The following is a 19346-nucleotide window of genomic DNA, read 5'->3' as shown; positions in this document are numbered from 1 at the left end:
GTCGAGTCTTCGATGCATGAGCTTGGTCTGAAGGAACGAACCCGAGCAAGAAAAACGATTTGAAACTGGAACACATCTATCTTCTGCAGTCATCGCGAAAAAACAGGATGCAAGACGTGTCCAGGGTGCCCCTGACAGCGTAATGTTTTAGTGATTGCGCTTGGTGACTGCTTCTCGTCTGCCGGAGAAGCAACTGCGGAAATCGCCGCTGCTGGAGCGGTCTCGTTTAGCCTGTTTCCAATACGTATCGGGCGCGTCCCGGCTTTCCATTTGATAGAGACAGCTTCTATTTCCTGAATTTTCTGGCTGAATTTGGGCAACTTCTCGGCCGCATCTGCAGCCTTCCACTCCTCCGGAAAAGACTGGAGTTTTCGTCCACTGTCCATCGATATTCCCAGCGTCATCGTCCGGGTCAGAACGGAATAGCAGTTCGTTGACTCGAGCCCACATAACAATTCAGGTTTGTTTGTACGGTGGATATGCCGACGACTTTGTATGTTGTCTTAGGCTCCGTGCTGAAGAGCATATCTGTTTTGATGGCCTTCTGAGCTAGGGTTTCCCGTCGGCCGCTAGCTCGCAGAAGTCTACACAATTCATTCTTTGAGTGTTTTTCGCTAAGCCACGGTCACGCGAGCTGCTGAAGATTCTGCCGCACCTTTTTCCTCATCTGGGGGGCGTGTGGGATCCCGTGTCCTAATTGTTTGGGAGCCACGGCCGACGCACGCTTTATCGCCAAGATGGAGTCTTCGCAACGGCGCTATTTGGTTGAAAATATAGAAGATGAAATCGAAGTAAGGTCAACGTTCGCTTCCGCAAGAGAGCTCGGCGCCATCTTTCAAAGCGCTCCAGGAGTGCACACTGCCGCACCCTGTAGTTTAGGTTGTTTCAAACCCCGGCTAGCAGCGCAAACCGAAGACAACCGGCTCGATCCGGACGAGGCGTCTTTGTCTCCCTACTCGGGAGCAGACAGCAAGAAAGGATGAAGTCACCGACTGGACGGCAAGCCTTCGTTTTCGAGTATCCTCCACAGCGACGAATATACTCACGCGAATTCGCTTTCAGCAGAAAATGAGTTATCCTCGGGGGCGACGCCGGTACTGACGTGTCTTGGGTGTGGCACAAAGCATTCCTGCGGGGCGTTTGTTGAATTTCTCGGCAACTGGGCTCTTTTTTCGTGGCTGAAAACATGCTGCCGATCGCTCTGTGGAAACCACGCTCTTCCTTTTTTCGCGTTACCTCCTGTGCAGCAATGGTGTAGCCTCGAGTATGAGCATATTTGCCAAGTTGTCGGAGAAGACCGCGTCGTCTTCACAAATATCCTGAACAGGTGGGCGGGACACTCACTCGTTGTTCGACACTTCGATGCGAGAGAGGGAGGGCATACAGGTTGTCTATCGAGTGAATGCATCTTTGTCTTTGTAGATACTCGTTCCACGCGTTTTCAGGCCCCTGCGTGCGCATCGTGGCTCTGCGTGCATGTCTGCAGCTGAGTTCGAGGTGTACGTGCGACCCGGTTTATAGGCATTGTATGTATGTGTGTGTTTGTGGGAATTGATCCTTCCTCAGTGATATTCCGGAAGTCAGGAAGAAGTACAAGGCGAAGTTTATGACAGGTAAGTGGTGACATTATTTGTAGCGACGACAGATAGGACTACTGAGGGCGCAGCAAGCGGCGAGACGGATCTGAAGGTGGGGATGAATTCCTTTTTCGCCGCCTGAACACGATGCGTCTCTCGTTCCCCCTTGCTTTGTTGTATCATGCAGACTCCATTGGCCAACTAAAGGAGGATTTAGCGTGGGAAAAGGCAGTTCTACTGGATGTAAGTCAAGCCTGCCCGCGTCGTGAGGGGATCGCTGTGCGTGCCCAAAACTTTTAGTTGCATCTCCTGCGCGGAAGGCTATTCATGGAGCGCTATACGGCTGGAGCGTCACTCCGGATCACCCGAAATAGAGAGCCGAGCCACGAATTAACACTTTGCCGCATCAAACGCATAAACAGGGCGGCCACCTTGTCTGACCGCCTCAACTCTTCGTTGATGGTAGGACGGGCGGAGAGCTATGCTAGTGCAACGAGGGCCTTCCATGCGGTGATACGGTGGAAAAGACTGGGAGACGCGACGCCGCCGATGCAGCATGGCAGTGTGCCGCTACGTTTCATATCATGAGTCCTGTCGTTTGCGGCATCTTGCCTTCTATCCTTTCAGATGGACGCCGAACAGACGCTGGCGCCTGGGGATGCAAAGGACTTTGAGCTCTGCGTGTTTGGAGGCATTCTGGGTACGTATTTCGACCTTGAGCAGCGCCTGTTGCAGCAACAAGGATACAAGAGACAGAAATGAGCCAGAGCAAGTGCTCAGATGGTGAAAACGAGTCCTTGAGTGTGCTTCAGGCAATGTTCCTTCGGACGATAGAACTGCAGAGGTCCGGAAACATGACCTCCGGCATGCCCGCAACCTGGGACCAGAGCAGATGACGACGAATACAGCAGTTTTAGTGACGAAAATAGTTTTGGAAGGTGAGTCAGGGGGAGGCGCCCGTCTCCAGTACTGAACGGGCACAACCTTAGCATTCCAGTGCGTGTTTACTGGCTGTCACACCATATGGAGCGCTCTGTGATGGTACTTCTGCTCTTCAGATCAGGTTCCCCTCTCTGATATTCCATTCGTTGACGATCCCGAAATACCCGTGGTAAGTAGATGGAGCAGGACGTAGATACGGATGCGGCCTCCAGAGGTGAAGCGTTTTTGCCTAACAGGGGTAGGATGTGTTTCTCATGAGTGCGTACTTACAGGATGACAAAGGCTGCGAGACCGTGTCACTCCCGTTCCGCTACGTATCCAAGAGCTACTACACCAAGCAAGACGCCGACAGAGGTAAGTGGAACGTTTTCGTTTTTGAGCCGAAACAGCGAGGGGGGTGCCGTCACCGTCGTCGCCGTAACTGCCTAAGAGATGCTGTAATGTGAATTGGGTCTATAAGAGTGAATAGTTGAAGGTCTCTGAGCTGGAGTGCGCGTTCAGATGATCTCTGAGCTTCATTCCACGTATGAGTTTTTATTCTGATGTGCTTTGCTCTACGCTTTTGAGTGCAGATACGCCTGTTCTTCCGGAAGGCATGCTTGATTATCTGAAAGAGTCTGGCAGCTTCAGTCTTGAGTAGGCGAACCGCTAGTTCCTACGCGTGACTTGTCCCGCATCCTCTGACGTGTGCTGGGGGCTTCTCTCGCTGCTATTTCTTCAAAACGCGAATTCGTATCGGTGAAGAAGGGTATTTATTGTTTCGGCAATAGTCGCAGCCCTCAACACCTGGTGACGTCTTCGAACCCCTACTTTCATTGAAGCATTCACGACGTCCCGTAGGTGTTGATTCATCAAGTATCTGGCAAAGTTATGAAGGTATTACTCCAGTCGTGTTCAAGAATGGTGTTTGCTAAAGCGTAGAGGGAAAACAGATGCTCCAGGATGCGCGGTAGTTTAGACTGGTCAGTTCGAGTTTTCAGGTCAGGCTGGAAATGTCATCATTTGCACATGCTCACGAGAACGCCCATCCAGTTGCAGCACATAGATGCTGTCGCGAATATGCGTGTTGTCCGCTCCCGTATTACAGGCCACACAACCGTGAAGATGGGCCATACACTTGTTGAGAAGCGGTGGATTGCATGCCCCTATGCAGCGGCACTGGCATAAACCCACACATCTTACTCTTCGCACTAGGCGCCGCCCATTCTTCAAAAGAGCGACACACCACAACTGGTCACGGCACACGTTTCGCGAGGAACCCTGCTGGCGAACTCCGAAGGCGTCAGACAGCATCACTAGGATAGAAACCCACTACTATCCTAGGATAGAAACCCACTACTATCCTAGTGATGCTGTCTGACGCCTTCGGAGTTCGCCAGCCTTTTTGATAGCCAGTGTAACTGCAAGCAATTGGGCAGTCAATGAGTTACCGTTTTCACGGGGGGTTTTCTTTCGAAGAGTACTCAGTGTACATCCACCACTGGGAACTGTACAGATGCATTCGCACGCGAAGAACAAAAAATGTTTCGGATAATCACGGTCCCTGCAGGTTTGTGTTCCCGCAACGGGGCAAATTTAGTGACCTACTGACTGAAACGATGCGACAACTATGGAGTTTCAGCCTGTATGGGGCTGTAGTCGCGGTGTGCTGCGGCCGTGTGAACGCGTTCAGGGCGGGCTCTCGTCTGCTACTAAATCCGGTTCCGACTGCCGGGCCGATTCAAAGAGATGTGTGGGGGCGTCCAGTAAAGATAGCGGAGCCACGCTATCAGTGGAATGTAGCAGCAGGCCAAACTGTGAATGATCCGGTGTTTGGCTCTCTGTCGGGAACGCCCGGTATACCCCTGGCAGGGTCGACGGGACCGAACCTCCTCTATGGCCAGACAACGACACTCAGCGGCCGGTCGCTTGCACCTGCGCCACCACCACCGACTGCGCTGTCTCCAGCAGGAGAAACTCCAGGTTTGTGCAGACCTTTTGTCGTCCAGGATTACTGTCGGTCTGTCTCAACAGCCACTGCTCAGTTGTCGGCGGCACCGCACAAGGAGCAGCCACAGCCTCCGCCTCGCAACTGTATGCGGCGCCACAGCCGCCACCTCTCACGACGGTCGCAGGGGCCGTGCCAATCGTCTCTAGCATACCTGTAGCCCCCGCGGCAGCGCCGATTCCGATCCCCGCGCCAATGTCGATTCAGCCATTTCCCCTTTCCCAGTCGTACGCACCTAGTCGTAAGCACTGACCCGTTCCCCAGAAGGTCTCTATACCTGGGCACTGTATCCATGCCGCAGTCGACCCTGCTTCGCTGCTGAGGTCACTAGGCGGCGCCCTTGCCAATAAACTCTTAGGCTTCCTCTCCGCGTCTGCTGCCGTTCCCAACCGCCCTTTTACTTACCCCTTGATGAACACAAATATTCCTCTCGTGATAAAGGTAATCGAAGGTCATCAAGTACGCACCGCTGCAACTCATCTCGTGCCTACAGCAAGTCATGGTAATACCCGATGACGAGGGGATTTACCTGAATCGAGACCTATTGATCGCTTTTGTCAGCAAGAGCTCGCAACAAAATCAAAATGGCAGGATCTGGAGCCAGTGGTAAATACATCGTTTGTTGGCAACACTCGTGTCGCCTCCGGCATACGCCCTCACTGCAGGTCGACACAATCTGTCCCAGAAACTGTGAGTCCAGAACAGGGGAAAACCGACAACTTCATCGGGAGGAGCACTTGAGTACATCGCAGATTCGAAGCAGTGTCCCGCTGGATGGGAAGACATAAGTGATACTCAGTGCCGCGCCCCCGTTGATTACATTGGACCCTGCCCTCATATTCTGGTTCGCGAGACCTTTTCTCAGCATCCATCGCCCCACAACTTCTCGTGCTATAGGCTTTCGAGGGTAAAACGCCGCAACAGAAGTCCGAAGTTTCTGCAGGTACTGCTGGAGCGCCATTCAGTTGAAGATGCGCTCATGAGAGCTTGCGCAGAGTGCAAAATCAAGTGGCCATGCATGGACGACTTGTGCGAAACTCGGGGAGGACGAAATTATTCGCAAGAATGCCCAGGTAACTCACTCATAAGCGCTTATTGGTCTGTGACTCGAGAACTCATGCTTTGGAAGACGGGTGGAGCTTCGATGGAAAATGCGTTGCGCCAGTGTAAGTGGAATTCGCTTTTGAAGGTGTTATGGCAAATAACCGGCGGTGCCTAGCGATTATAGGGGCCACTGCGAAGCTGAACAAGTACGAGTATGAATTTTTGAAGAGGGCGCACCTGTCCTGCGACATCTTATGTATGCAGGACCTATCGGGGTTCACGGCTGCAGACAAGGAACGTCTTGCCGTTGCTTGTACGCAGCCGCATTAAAACTCGAAGCTTTAACATATCTCTAACCGAATATGGGCCAGGTCAGGTCGAATGGCCGTGCCACCAGGTGGCTTGTGGTGAGAAACTGGAATCTGGCTTCGCCGTGGTGGCTGACAGATGCAAGGATGGTTAGCTCAGGACTATACTCATACCTGCCCCGAGGGCTGGTCCTACGACGCTGAGGCACGCAGGTGCAGGCCTCCCACGGTTAGAACAGGTTATAGGCTCTCCACAGGACATTGTCTCCCTCATGGATTCACAGGGCTTTGCTGTTCCATGCCACGACATCCCCGATCTAAAGCGACTTACACCGCAAGCACGACAAGCGTTTGCCGCCGAGTGTAACGTGCGGTGGCCTTGCACAGAACAGACAAGGCATGAAACATGTGAGTCGGTTTTCGTAGTGAATCGCATAGTGACTGGTCGTATTAGGATATGACAGGCAACCGAGCATATTCTACGGCACCCTGTCCAGCGGGGTGGACAAACCTCATGAATTCCGGGGCATGTCGGGCGCCTGCCAGTAAGCGGTAACGATGCGTCCATACTTTGAACCGCTGACTAGCCAGGCACAACTTCATTAGGCTTTGTGTCGACGCCGCAGTGCCCTTCGTTGGCACATTTCGACTTCATGACGGAGCATGAGAAAAAAGGTTACAGTCGCTATCTGTAACGTGTAAGAATCGCGGTGTTACCGGGTTCGCTAGACTTCGAGACACGATGCAGGGTATATTGGCCGTGCGAAGGTATAGCCCAACTTCCATAGGCGTGCTACAGTTGAAGCGACTAAACAAATTTTACAGGCCAGGCAACGCGGGACTGTTCTCAATGCCCCACCGGATGGCAGCGAATTCCAGCGAAACCAGGTTTGCTTCGGCACGCGCTGTCTCGTAGACAACCGACCACAATATGCTTTGTGCACAGGCTGGTGCGAGCCGAGGTTGTCATATTCAGGTCCGGCAAGATATCTGCAGCACGTGGGAGTTCCGCCACACTGTATTCATTTCAGGACCCTGTAGGCGGCCTCAAGAGTGGGGGTCATTGTCCGACGAACAGAAGACGACATTGCTAAAGCTTTGCAATATCGATTGTCAAACGATGGACACAATTAACAGCACCCTCACGGTGACGGAAGGAGTTGACATAACCCGCTTACTCACCGGGACGGCAGGTGAAACTATTTGCTACCAGTGGAGTTGCCTCATGAGGTTAAATCTGCTGCTCACCAGCAAGCCATGCACACACTGTGGCATAGGCGCCGACTCAGGCGGAAAGCAAAGTGATGGCCTGCTACCGCATCTACTGCTCGTTCACGGGGAGTCCGCAGTATCTGCCTACCAGCACGAACTGGCTGCCTTCAAAAAGAGTAGTTGCTTCTGAGGGCCTTCTACCTCAAGCGGAGCTGTCCGGTTTCCATTTTTATCTCAAGTTCCGCTTGCCGCAGTTACCGCCACCTGCACCCGCTTCCACGGCGTCATTCCGCGTCACCAGCAGCATTACACCTTTTGTTTGTTGAAACGTACAGCACCTACGCGGGATCAAAGGGGGGGGTGGGGGGGGGGGGGGCACTGTGGAGGGGCATGTACGAACGTTATTCACACGGGCCGTCAAGATCTCCTGCCTTGCTGTACGCTTTGAGTGAACGACATGTCTCGAGCACTTATACTATATGATGCGTTTTTCGGAAACCGAGAAATAGCCTAAAGTATGGAAGACGCACTGGCAGCTTTGCAGCGAAAAAGGCCGGACTGAACTTGTAGGGATCACGTACAACGAGACAGACACAACATGTGCTGCGCTGAAGTCGCAGACAAAACCACGTGCCTTGAGGAGAAAGCGCCCGCGACTTCACCGCAAGGCACGAGGCTTTGCCTGCTATATCTGTCCAAATAATCCATATCCAAGTGCTACATTATACTAGGTAACTGATTCCTTAATTGAATTGAAGAGCTTGTACAGCTCCCGTGTTGGCCGGTCTGTTCCGGCGCCCGGGCTACGCATGCAACCGTGTTGTGACTCGCGCGGTACAGCCGTCTGTTTCAGCCAAACTTGTGGACGGCATGCCGCAGTGACCTCGAGATGACAGCCACTCTCGAGTGGCTTCGCTGACTGGACTCAATCTTTTTTCCTTCTTCTGTTTTTCCTTCTTCTGTTTTGAGTAATAGGGGAACTTGGCGTGACGGTCGTGCGTGCTGGAATCATGCGTGACTCATCAGCCAAGTGTCTTGCCGTTCGGTCGCATGCTCCGCTTTCGTTCCTCGTGCTACCCTTCGGGAAGAGTAGACTGAACTGAATTTTCTTGAGCCCATCCGGCCCGCGGAAATCCGGGCTCCTCAGTGGACTTACCAGCGAAAATGGCATTCGTTTTGGTCGCCGTTAAGCTGCCGTCTAGGGACGGGGCCTTCACCAACTGCGTAAGGGAACCTGGGACCTCCTTCGTAGCTCGCAGGCGGCTTCAGAAAGACGCTTTGAGCCGTTTTCGCTCTTCCAATCCAGCTTGCTTTCTCATGAGTGCTTCCGCGGCTGTGAGTTTTGCGTCTTGTGCCCTCAACCAGCCAGACAGGGACTTTTTTGCCCGTTCATACGAGGCGTTGATGCTGCAAACACGCCTGCTCAGTTCTGCTTCGCGAGTGTGTGGCACGTGTGCTGTACTTTGTTCGCACCTGAAGGGCCTGCCGCCCGAAGACGTCTTTCTGCTACGCGGCGCCGCACGTCCTTCTGAGGGCGACTCAGAGCCATTTCCGCCTTTCGCCGCTTGCTGCGGATTTCTACCGCGGTCTCAAGAGACTCCACTGCGCGGCGCGCTTTTCGTGTGTGTGCCTGGCGTTTCAGGCCTACGTCAATCCACGAGTGTATGCCGCGCTCCGACAGACAGCAACCTCATCGGGCGATGTGACCGGCAATGCCATCCTCTGCGAGGTGAAGAATCTCGTCGTTTCGGTCATGTAAGCGGACACTGGGGGCCAGCCACCACTAGCGCCAGGATAGTAACTTCCTCTCGCTATGAACAGGCGTGAGAACAGGAATCCATATCTTACGCCTAAAACTCCAGTCAGGTGGATACCCTCCCTCGTTCCGCGGATTCGGGGCGTGGCGCGTTTCTGGTGACCAATGTTTCGCCGCGTGCTGCGTGGATCTTTCGTCGTGATAAGTGTTTCCTGGGTCGCACGCGAAATGCTGAGATTTCCTGGCAGTATGAAGGCGAGGATCATGGAATGGCTGAGCGTGTGCGGATGCACTCTAAAAGAGTCGACTAAGTCCCCATCCTGCTGATACCTCTCGCCTGGTTCAGATCTAGGAGGTCATGCTCGCATCCCGGTGTTTCCGCAAAGGTTTCGCGTCTTCTTCCTCATGATTTCCTGAAACTTGTGGGGGGGCAGTCTTCCGATGAAGGCCGCAGACCTCTCTGGGTCGTTGCGGCCGCGAGTTTCCGCCCTGCGGAGGCGAGGAGCCAGCCAACAGTCAGCTGGGGGAACGTCTGGGGGCCCATGCATGCCGATGGTGTTTTTCCTCCCGTATTCCGGACAAGAGGCCTACTTGTCGTGCCTGCTTCCTTTCCGTGCCGCTTGTCCGCCCGCGACAAGGCAGCGCCAGATGAACTGAGAAAGACACGTAGAGAAGAGCGGCGCCTGAAGAGGTGATGGGCTGCGGTGGTCACTCATTTTTGCAGGCCCGATGGACTGCTTCAGGAGAACGAAATCGGCCTGAACACGTGCCACCGAGAGAGCGCCAGAATCCAACTGCGAGATGAGGTCACGCTGCGCCCGTTCCAACTCCCTCGCGACCGCGAGCACGCGTATCAGATCGGAGTGATGCAAATCGAGGTCTCTACTTACCTCAAGCCAGGTAAAACATCCGGTATCTTTAACAGAGGTCTTTTCCGCCGTTCAGCTGAACTCTCGCGCGCTGCAGGCGACTCCGACTTTGGCTCGACAGGCCGCCTAAGCTCCTCCGTCGATGAACGTCTTTTGTCACTTGCATTCGGTCTAAACCCTCGTGAATTCCATTCCTGAAATCCCCTCGTTTCTCGCCCCAAACACGCGAATCTGAAGTGCACAACTTGACTCCATCTGCAGAGAGCCGTTCTTTAGTTTCTGCGGGTTTCACGCAACGCAATCGGCCTGTGTTGTGTACGTCCACTGTCGTTTTTTCCTCCTAAAGGAGCTTTGCCCCGCGAATCCGGTTCACGGCCCTCTGCTCGATATGTTTTGGAGTTGTGAAGCAAAGCTTTCGGGTTCGTTGGCGCTCACGCCTCCTTTGGAGTTTTGCTTTAATCCCCTTTGGCGTGTCTGCGGCCAGAATCACGCATTGTCCTCCATGACGATAAGCTGGAAGAAGAATTCCGCGCGGCCTTCTGCCGCCAAATGTTCACCCAGCACCAATGCGTGGCGCTGAAGCTCGACGAGAAGCAGGCTCTCAAGATGACGTAGGTCTGTTTTTCCGCAAAAACCGATTCCAGAAGATCTCTCTTGCCCCCTCTGCATATAATTACATATAGATAGATAGACTGATAGATAATTGGTATCTTTCTTCCTGTATCTGCAGCGTCGTTTCTTCTGGGCGAGAGCGTGGTTGAACAGCGGCAAGGGTCTGTGTGTTGGGCGGTTGCCTTCTCCAGAGTGTTTTGCGGCAGTGTGTTTTGTAGTGTTGTTGCATCCCTCCTCTTTTTATTCTGCAAGGTGCATCGGTGTATCGGCAGGCTTCTTTCGTCTGTAAGTGCGTGTGTCGTCTCTTTTGTGTCTGTTTCCTTTTCGGCTTATGGATATGCTTCGCTTTTGTCACTGCACTGTCTCGCAGCGTCAAGGAGATGCTGCCGTTCGAGGGCGCCGGCAGAGAAAACCCCAGGCGTGAGTCATTTCATATTTCAACGCGGCCTGCGCATGCGCGTGCATACGCAGGTGTTCCTTCTCCTCCTTCCCCAGTTTCTTGTTCTGGTTAGCTCGGCATGCACATGTGTCTGTTTTTGTCGCTAGCGCACCCTGGCGGTCTGCGTGCCGCTGTCATTTCTCGATCCTGCTTCTCCGTCCAGCACTCGAGTCTCTCGGCGTCTCGCTCTCCCTCGATCTGTGTCTCTCTCCTCTGGAGTCAGTTGCCTGTCCCGGCAGAATCTCCCCGCTGTCTCTTGGGCCCATCTTTTGCGCGGTCTTTTTGGCAAGATCTTTCGCGCTGCATCTTTGCCGGAGTCTCCTTCGCTGCTTCAGTGACAAAGTCTGTTCACCCGTCTCCGTGGCTTTTTCCGGTGTCTGTTTGCCGGCGTGTTTCTGTGCAGTGCTTGGCCGCGGGCAGCTGACTGACAAGACGCAGGTGATTTTCGTGGGCGCCGACGACGGTCGCGTGTGCGTACAGAGTCGGCGCATGCTGCAGAGAAACATTTTGACTCCGGATTTCAACTTCGAGGAGCTGGGCATTGGCGGCCTCGACAAGGAATTCAACGACATCTTCCGCAGGGCCTTCGCCTCGCGAATCTTCCCTCCGGCTGTCGTCCAAGAAATGGGCATCAAACACGTCCGCGGTACGCTGCAAATCCTCCCTTGCTGCCGCGGGCGGGGTCTAAAGCTTCACAAGGCGGCTCACCGCCCTCGGGTCGCGCACTCGCGCTCGAGTAGTCATACACATCCTTGCTCTGATCACGCCTCACGGCATCGCCAGCGCAGCGCGGAAGCGGCCTGAGAGTGGGAATGGGAAGCTCTTCGACGGCACTCTCGTAGTCGATTGGGCCTTCTTGCCTCGTGCGTTCATCTCTCGCTTAGAGTCAGGCGCCTCTCGCTGGTCGCAGAGCGCAGACCGGCGTCGTGCATTCACGCTTCCATATCTACACTTTGTAGGAACCATTCTAAGAACTACTTTTTCTTCTTTATTCGAATTGAGTCAGCAGCAGAGGCCGTCGAATGCGTCATCGTCGCTGCTTGCTCTGTCGCTTGCGCCGCCTGCGCGTGTGTCTCTTCGCCAGGGATGCTTCTATACGGTCCTCCAGGCACGGGGAAGACGTTGATCGCGCGGCAGATTGGAAAAAGTCTTCGCGCGCGCGAACCCATCATCGTGAACGGCCCAGAAATCCTCAACAAATACGTCGGGCAGTCTGAAGAAAACATCCGCAATCTGTTCAAAGCGGCGGAGGACGAATACAGAAAGGTACGCGCGCGCGCCACTATGTGCGGCCGATTCTGTTGTGGAGCACACGCCGCCCCAGTCTGGCTCGCATCGCTTCATCGTTACTGCAGAGAGGACGGCTCGCTAGCGAATCAGACTTGGAATCCGAGGTAGGGGTAGACTCAAGGCGTTTGACAACAAAGATAGGGAGCCAGACTCCTCGCTGGAATTTCCGCCGCCGTGCCCCATGCAGGCATCTGCGGGCGAGTCTGACGCACCTGGCGGGCTGCCTGTTCTCGCTCTGTCAGCGTACAGCTACCGCCCTCGCCATGGCTGCTCGGGGAAGGGGGCCTGCGTGCGTCTCACAGTCTTTTTGTTTTTGTCATGAACCTAGTTTGGCTATCAGTTCCACAGCCCTGCGGGTCGTGCTAGCCTCGCGTTCTCTACTCGACCTTCTCGGCAAACTTCGAGACTGGGTTGGAGACCTTTTCCATCTTATGGCTACTCCACGATGGCGGACGGAGGCGGGGGGGGAGGGGGGATTATGCAACAGCGCATACGGGCTCCGCTGTGCGCCCTTTTCTCGAGACAAGTCTCGTGTTCATTTGCGAAGCTTCAGCGCCCCAAGGCGACTCGCGTGGCATCCGCGGCGCGTGTCAGCTGAGTCACCTTCAGAGGCAGAGAGAGGATGCGCGTTCCTTGTGGAATTCGCGCCTGAGGGGCTTGCGGGATTTTGCGTGAGCTTCGATGCGCGAGGCTTGCGTGCTGTGCGGGTCTGCGGCGTCCGTACAGCTGGGAGACAACTCGTCGCTGCACATCATCATTTTCGACGAAATCGACGCCATCTGCAAGCAGCGAGGTTCCAATCCTTCTTCGGCGGTACGGGAGGTGCTCTGCGGGCTTCTCGGCTCGCACCCGCGCGAGTGAAAATTGCAGAATGCCCCCGAAGACGTTCGCCCTGAGGAGGACAAAGAGCTTCTCCAGTTGGGAGGGAAGAGACCTCTTTTGGCTTGCGCTAGCGAGATCCGGCGGGGGGGGAGGTGTTAGGAGACGCAGCCAGCGCGACCACGGCGCCGATAGTCGCGTCAGGCATCTGTTGAGTCGCGCTTGTTTTGTTTCTGACGCGTCCGCAGGGCGTGAACGACAGCATCGTCAACCAGCTTCTGTCCAAGATTGATGGCGTTGAGGCTCTCAACAACATCCTGGTATGAAAAAATGCTGCGAGCGGGCGCATCTCGGCTAGCCAGATGGCTGCTGCGCTTTCTCATCCTCGTCGATTGTTCACTAATGATCGCTTGTCTTTGTTGTTGTTTGTTGGCGTCCCTCTCGACAGCCTGTTCGCGTGAATACGTCAACCGCGTTGGCGTTCCTTGTGAGGGCGCCCGGCGTTTTTCTCAGCAGCATAGAGAGACGTAAATACTTGCATACATATATATAAGCGTGCACATGCGCATGCAGCGTCGTATGTAGATGCGCAGATACGAGGTCTACAGACGTTCGCGAGAGTTCGTCTGTCCGCGTTTTTTTTACGAGAATAGTCTGCGCGTCCTCCCTGCTTTGCAATGATGCTGAGTGCGGCCTTTAGCGTCCACGCAAGCTGGTCTCGCCTGTCAGGGTATTTTGTTTTCTTGTTTTCTTTTTCACAGCTGATTGGCATGACAAACCGACGGGATTTGATTGATGAGGCTCTGCTTCGACCTGGACGCTTGGAGGTAAAGTCTCCTGGAGCGTAAAAACCCAAGCGGGAAGCGTCAGTACCCTTTTTTCCGTTTGTTTCCAGAATTAGGTAGCCCCCGTGTTCCTTGAGCTGGTCTTTTCTTCGTTTCTGCTTCATGCTTCCAAAAACGCTTTCTCTCGTCCACATCCGCCATCGTCTCCTCGCTAAACGTGTCCTGTGAGTTCTCTCTCATCTGCGCCGTCAAGCTTTTCAAGGAATATTTATACACTTTAAAGAAAATTCAATTACTAAAATAAAAAGTAAATGCATTGATAAATCGCGTTGTGGGAACGGTGGAGTTGTTCAGCGCGTGAAGCTCTGCCGCGGCGGAGAGGCCGCAGGGCGCTCGGCTCGAGTTCTTCGTTCGCGCTTTGGCGAAGAGTGCAAAGAGTTATTTTCTCTGCGTGCATTTTCTTCCAGCGAACCTGGCAATCTTAACCCGGCACTGCTGCCGTCGGAGCTGCTTTGCACCGAGTCAAAACGACCTCTTGTGCGAGGTCTGTTGTCTCTGCAGGTTCACATCGAGATTGGCTTGCCAGACGACTCGGGGCGCATCCAGATCCTCAGCATCCACACGAAGCAAATGCGAGAGAGCGGGCGTCTCGATAAGGTATCTACTGTCATATGCATTGTCAACTGGCGATAGTATCGTTGGTTTGGCAGCCCGTGCCCTCAGCGTCTTTCTGCCTGCAGGATGGAGCGCCTGAGGGGCGAGTTTTTTTTGCGTGTGTCCTTTCAGGACGTCGACTTGGCGCTGCTTGCAGCGGAGACGAAGAATTTCTCAGGCGCTGAGATCGAAGGTCTCGTGCGCAGTGCCGCTTCCTACGCATTCCAGCGTAATGTCAATGTGAAAGATCTTTCGAAACCGACCGATGTCGAGAACATCAAGGTGAGTCGACAGCCGACGCAGGCGTCCCCAGGCTCGCGTGTGAAACGCGCAGCTTTGCATCTGCAGGGTGTCTCTCTTCTTCGCTTCTGCCGCGGGGCTGGGTTTTTTTCCGCGTGCTGTGCGATGCCAAGTTGCGCTCTTTGCCGCCCGCGAGTGGATTGCCTTGTGATCGCCGCGGCGAGGGGCGGAGGGGTACAATGCAACAGTCTGCCTCGTGTCTGGAGTGCAAACGTCTCTTCCCGACCGGCCTTGGACACGATTCTTCCAAAGAAGCAGAACGCCGTGTTTAGGGTTTAGGGTTTTATTGCCCGAGGTCTCTTTAATCCTCCTTCGTTTGTCATTTTGTGGATATCTTGCCGTAGACTGTCTGTTCGTCGCGGCGTCTCGAGCTTCCTTCGGTCGCGCTGTGCTGCTACTCGTCGCTTATCCCTTAACGCATGCACGGGTTCGCAGGTCACTCGCCTCGACTTCGAGAACGCGCTGACGGAGGTGAAGCCGGCGTTCGGCGCAGACGAAGATCTCTTCGAGAGTAGGTGTCTGCCGCGCGAGAAGTTCCAGCGTTACCGTTTCTGGAATGGGTTTCGAGTCGAGTCGGGCTGCGCAGCGCTCGTCGCATCGGTTGCTGCCTTGGGATCTTGCGTGTTTCACGCGGATCTCGTCTTTTATCGCGGTTTCAGGTTGCCTCCGTAACGGCATCATCTCCTACGGACCCGAGTTTGATCACCTTCTCCAGACCTGCACCACGCTCGCCCAGCAGGTGAGAGGCTCTTGGCTTCTTCCGCAGCCGGCAGGCCTTTTCGTCCGCGCTTGCAGCACGCACTTCCAGCGGAATTTTCTCCGAAGGTGCTTCGTCTGCGCCATGTGGGTGAAGCCGTTTGCCATCTTCCCACGCGCTCACGCCTCCAGTGCTTTTTTTTCACACCTCGAAGTTACCGGCTTCCAGACGTGTCTCCGCACGCGCCGGTCTCCGCCGCGCGCCCCTCGCACACAGCGGGGAAGCGCCTCGCGGCTTTCGCGTTTCGCAGGCACTGGGCTTTTGCGCGTCTCGCGCGTCCCTGAAGAGGCGATAGCTTTCCACGATGCTGGTGTCAGGTTGCTCAGGTGTTTTCGTAGTCCTCCAGCGGCCGTCGCTCGTCTGTGCGCGTTCGCGTGTGAGCGCTGAGACCGCGACGCGATGCAGTCACGCAGTCTCGGCTCCGCAGGCAGCCCGCGTGAGTTCCCTTGTACTTCCCACGGGCTTCACGCTTTGAGTGTCTCAGCAGACAGCATCTAGTGTAGCATTAATGCGATTCTTTGTGCGACGCTTTATATTATGTGAGGCCTCTTTCTAAAGCAGCGTGTACGGCGTGCGTTGTGGTCAGGTAAAGGACAGCGAAAACACGCAGGTGCTTTCCATTCTGCTCCACGGCCCGCCAGGCTGCGGCAAAACTGCGCTGGCCGCTCACGTGGCGAAGGAGGCGCAGTTCCCCTTCATGAAGCTCGTGACGCCAGACAACTTCGTCGGCTTCTCAGAGGCCGCGCGCACCAACTCCTTGTCCAGAACCTTCGATGACGCCTACAAAAGCCCTCTTTCTCTGCGTAAGTCCGCGCGTGACGAGTGTGCTTTGTTTCCCGGATCCGAGTCATTTCGGGCTTCTCACGGCCGTCATGTTAAGTCAGGGGGGGGGGCAGGGGGCGAGGGGGGGGGGGGGCAGTGCGTCAAGGCTCCGCGGGTGTCTTCAGCACGACTGCGGCAAGCGGCGCGATATTTCGTTGGCATGCTGGTAACATAAATACTTACAAACCACCTTGAGTAGGCCGCGTGGTTAGGCCGTTGCTGCTGTTCGTCAGCCGGGCGGGGGTTTGGGGGACGCCTGCCTGTGCGGCGTTGAGGTCTTCCTCCCTTATACCCCGTGGCTCGGGGGCGGTGTTTGCGAGGCGCTTTGCCGTGCTTTGTGGGTTTTGCAGTCATGATAGACAACATTGAGAGACTCATTGACTTCACTCCGATCGGCCCGCGCTTCAGCAACGCCGTGCTTCAGGCGCTAGTCGTTCTCGTGAAGAAAATGCCAGCGAAGGAAAATCGGCGTCTCCTGATTCTCGCCACGACATCTGAGTTCGACTTTATGAAGGTAGTACATTGCGAGGGTTCCGTCTGGATCGTGGCCTGAAAATCTGCGCTTTCCCTCCTTGAAACCAAAAAAGCTCAGATTGCAGGCAGCTAGCCAGTCGCATGCGGCCTTCGATTCGCGCTGGCGCCGGAAGTGGCGCTCCTGCCTTCGGCCTTGCATTCTCAAAGCGTCCCTGCTCCCCGCGGAAGCGCTTCGCGGTGCGGCGAGGCCCATTGTTTTCTCGTCCTTCGGCAGACGTGTTGTCTGAGCTTCCCTCTCTCCCCCTCGCTGTAGGCGCAAGCTTCGCTGTTCGTCGTTCGGGTCTGTGTGAGCAGGAGGCCGGCGTAGCTAAGGCCTTCAACGTGTCGCTCCAAGTCCCGCTCGTGCGCGGCCCTCACCAAATCCGGACAGTTCTGCACGCTCACTGTCGCGACCGCCACGTCTTCCCGCCCGAGGAAATCGACATGGTGAGTCCGCAGCGGGCCTTAGGCGCAACCGCGTGGTGTCTGGCGCCGGCGGGTTTTGCTTCTCCGTCGCCGTGGGCGCGAGTCTGGCGCCTTTTGGTCGCCCTCCTGGGTGGGGTGCGAGGGTCCCTCGGTGCGTCTCGCGGCCGGCAGCGCGACGACCTGTCGCGTAGCCGGTCTTTCGCGCGCTTTGCGGTGTTTAGTGGTTGCGCATTCAAACGAGGGAGAGCGTTCTGTGGGGCCGTCGCCTGCTGAGAGGACGCCGGACGAGACATCCGTAAACCTGTCGGCTCGTGCACTTCTGTACGTACATGCCAGTCCGCCCTAGAAAGACGCGTGCTGTGGAAATCTGCCGCTACCCTCAGGTCTGCGAGTCCGGTAAAGTTCGCGATGTGGGCATCAAACAGCTGCTGCTTGTCACTGACATGGCCAAGGAATTCTCGAAACCCGGTGAGACTTGGCGGGTGCTCAAAGCCTCCGCATTTCGGTGCGTGGGAGCCCCCTAAAGAACGCAGTCCCTCGTGGCTGCGTGCCGAGCTGTGAGCGGACTGTATCCCCCCCTGTCTGCACCGCGTGCGGAATTCCACGGTGCAAGCGCAGTGTTTAGTGGGGGCGGCGTGTTTTGGTACGCCTCGAGATAGGCTGCACAGACAGACTGCTGACGGAGAGCGCCCACATCAGCGGCTCCACGCGTCTCTTTTGGAGGCACGGAGGTTGGGTAGTCGCCCTCGAAAAGGCTGGCCGCCGTTGCTGCGCTTGAATAAACCAAGGCCTTATTGCCGTTCTTAGAATACAGAGAAGATGACTCCAATTATAAGAGATAGACAACACAGTTCTTTATGCTTGGAGTACACTCCCGCCGCCCACAGGTTTTCAGTTTGACTCCTTCCTTGAGTCAACTTCATAGACGGGGCTTGCAGTGGAAAAAAAATATGTCGCTCGAAAGCAGCGGTGGTGCTGCGGAACAGGAACAAAGAGTGTACACCATCCATATATGATGCACTGCGTATGCTTCAGGCCCCATCAAATGTGGTCCTTTTCTTCAATGTTTCCACGACTGCGGCTGCGAGGATGGCATGGACCTGATGTTTTGAAGCGAGAGAACGGCTGTTTCGGCGGTGCGGCCGCACAGCCTCTCTATCTAGAACCCCAAAGAAGAGCCATCTTGCCATATTTAGCCCGTCTTTGTCAAAAAAGCGGCTTTCGTCTTTTCGAAAGCGCATTCTGATCCCAGATTCGTATTATGTGTGCACTCTCACACGTGGTAGCTCTTTTGCACAGACTTCTCAGGGATTTTTCGACCTGATCAGGAAGGTGTGCAAGTGAAATCTAGTGTGGTGAGCGTCCCCAATTACTTGGACGCATGGCTAGGGAGGAGCGTGCTTTAGTTTTTAAGACTGACACAGCCCCGTGCTGGCAGGTTTTTCAAAGTGAAGAAGCGCCTGACGCGACTGACGTGTGACACTGTTACTGAAGCCGCATCTGCCGGATGGAGCGGCAGTCCGATGCATCCGTCGAGCAGAGACCCCCGACAGAAATGACGTTGCAGTTAGCAGAACTCTTCAGTTTGTAGCGGCTAAACGGGCATGCACTGCGCGGCAGAGGTCCCCGTTCCGTCCTAGAGTAAAAAGAGTATAGCGCTTTTCTTCTTTTGAGGTACAAGAAAAGCTGGGGAGTCGGGACTCCCGCGTCCACTACTGCACATGAACCGCCAGCTGCATGCAGGCGACTCCACCGGGAGGCGGGTATATGCGTACTGGCAGGCATGCGATAACCAGAATGCCTCTGGTCTCTTGCAGTACAAAAACTTGACCGAAGTGCACAGTCGATGTAGAACCGCGCAGAGGTGCAATTCGCCGTCTGCAGCGGAGTGAGCCCTTCCTGCGCAAACAGTGGAAGGCCGAGCTGTGGAGACAAAAAAAAATGCGAGTGGAAAGCGAGACGAATTCTGTTACTTTTGGACTAGATACACCGACCTCAAGCTGCATTCAATCCAACTAGAAAGGAGCCATCCACTAATTGCGCCTCTGGGTGCCATTTATCACGCTCGTTTCAAGAGAATATATTTCCACTGATGCGAAGCGCTGGGCATAACGAACCAAACGTGCGGCAGAAAGAAGTCTTCATACACGTATACATTGCACATCGCAAATTAATTGTGCGAGGGAGGCATGCAAACTGGCCCTGTGTTCCCTTGTTTCATCAAAAAGAAACTT

General features: G+C 55.0%; 2 protein-coding genes across 2 annotated transcripts; both read left to right on the top strand.

The window, feature by feature from the left end:
- Positions 1–737: 737 nt before the first annotated feature.
- On the top strand, positions 738–4666 carry BESB_044810 (uncharacterized protein; the record flags this gene model as incomplete). Its single annotated transcript, XM_029362932.1, has 10 exons — positions 738–791; positions 1248–1327; positions 1567–1613; positions 1765–1820; positions 2205–2277; positions 2390–2515; positions 2636–2688; positions 2792–2873; positions 3092–3155; positions 4069–4666. The coding sequence occupies 10 exons, from the start codon at positions 738–740 to the stop codon at positions 4664–4666; spliced, it is 1233 nt and encodes a 410-aa protein (XP_029220298.1).
- Positions 4667–8234: 3568 nt separating this feature from the next.
- BESB_044800 (putative N-ethylmaleimide-sensitive fusion protein) lies at positions 8235–18224 on the top strand (the record flags this gene model as incomplete). The annotated part of the gene is made up of 19 exons (XM_029362931.1): positions 8235–8294; positions 8713–8825; positions 9551–9726; positions 10180–10306; positions 10678–10727; positions 11150–11392; positions 11831–12012; positions 12763–12849; positions 13104–13175; positions 13617–13682; positions 14202–14297; positions 14427–14576; positions 15030–15105; positions 15254–15333; positions 15938–16154; positions 16524–16687; positions 17002–17133; positions 17496–17580; positions 18148–18224. 19 exons carry the CDS (start codon positions 8235–8237, stop codon positions 18222–18224), a joined length of 2253 nt encoding a protein of 750 aa, XP_029220297.1.
- Positions 18225–19346: the final 1122 nt, after the last annotated feature.

This window comes from Besnoitia besnoiti, chromosome III (assembly GCF_002563875.1).
Source record: "Besnoitia besnoiti strain Bb-Ger1 chromosome III, whole genome shotgun sequence".
NCBI classification, from domain to species: domain Eukaryota; phylum Apicomplexa; class Conoidasida; order Eucoccidiorida; family Sarcocystidae; genus Besnoitia; species Besnoitia besnoiti.
This window is presented reverse-complemented; position numbering and strand designations above follow the sequence as displayed.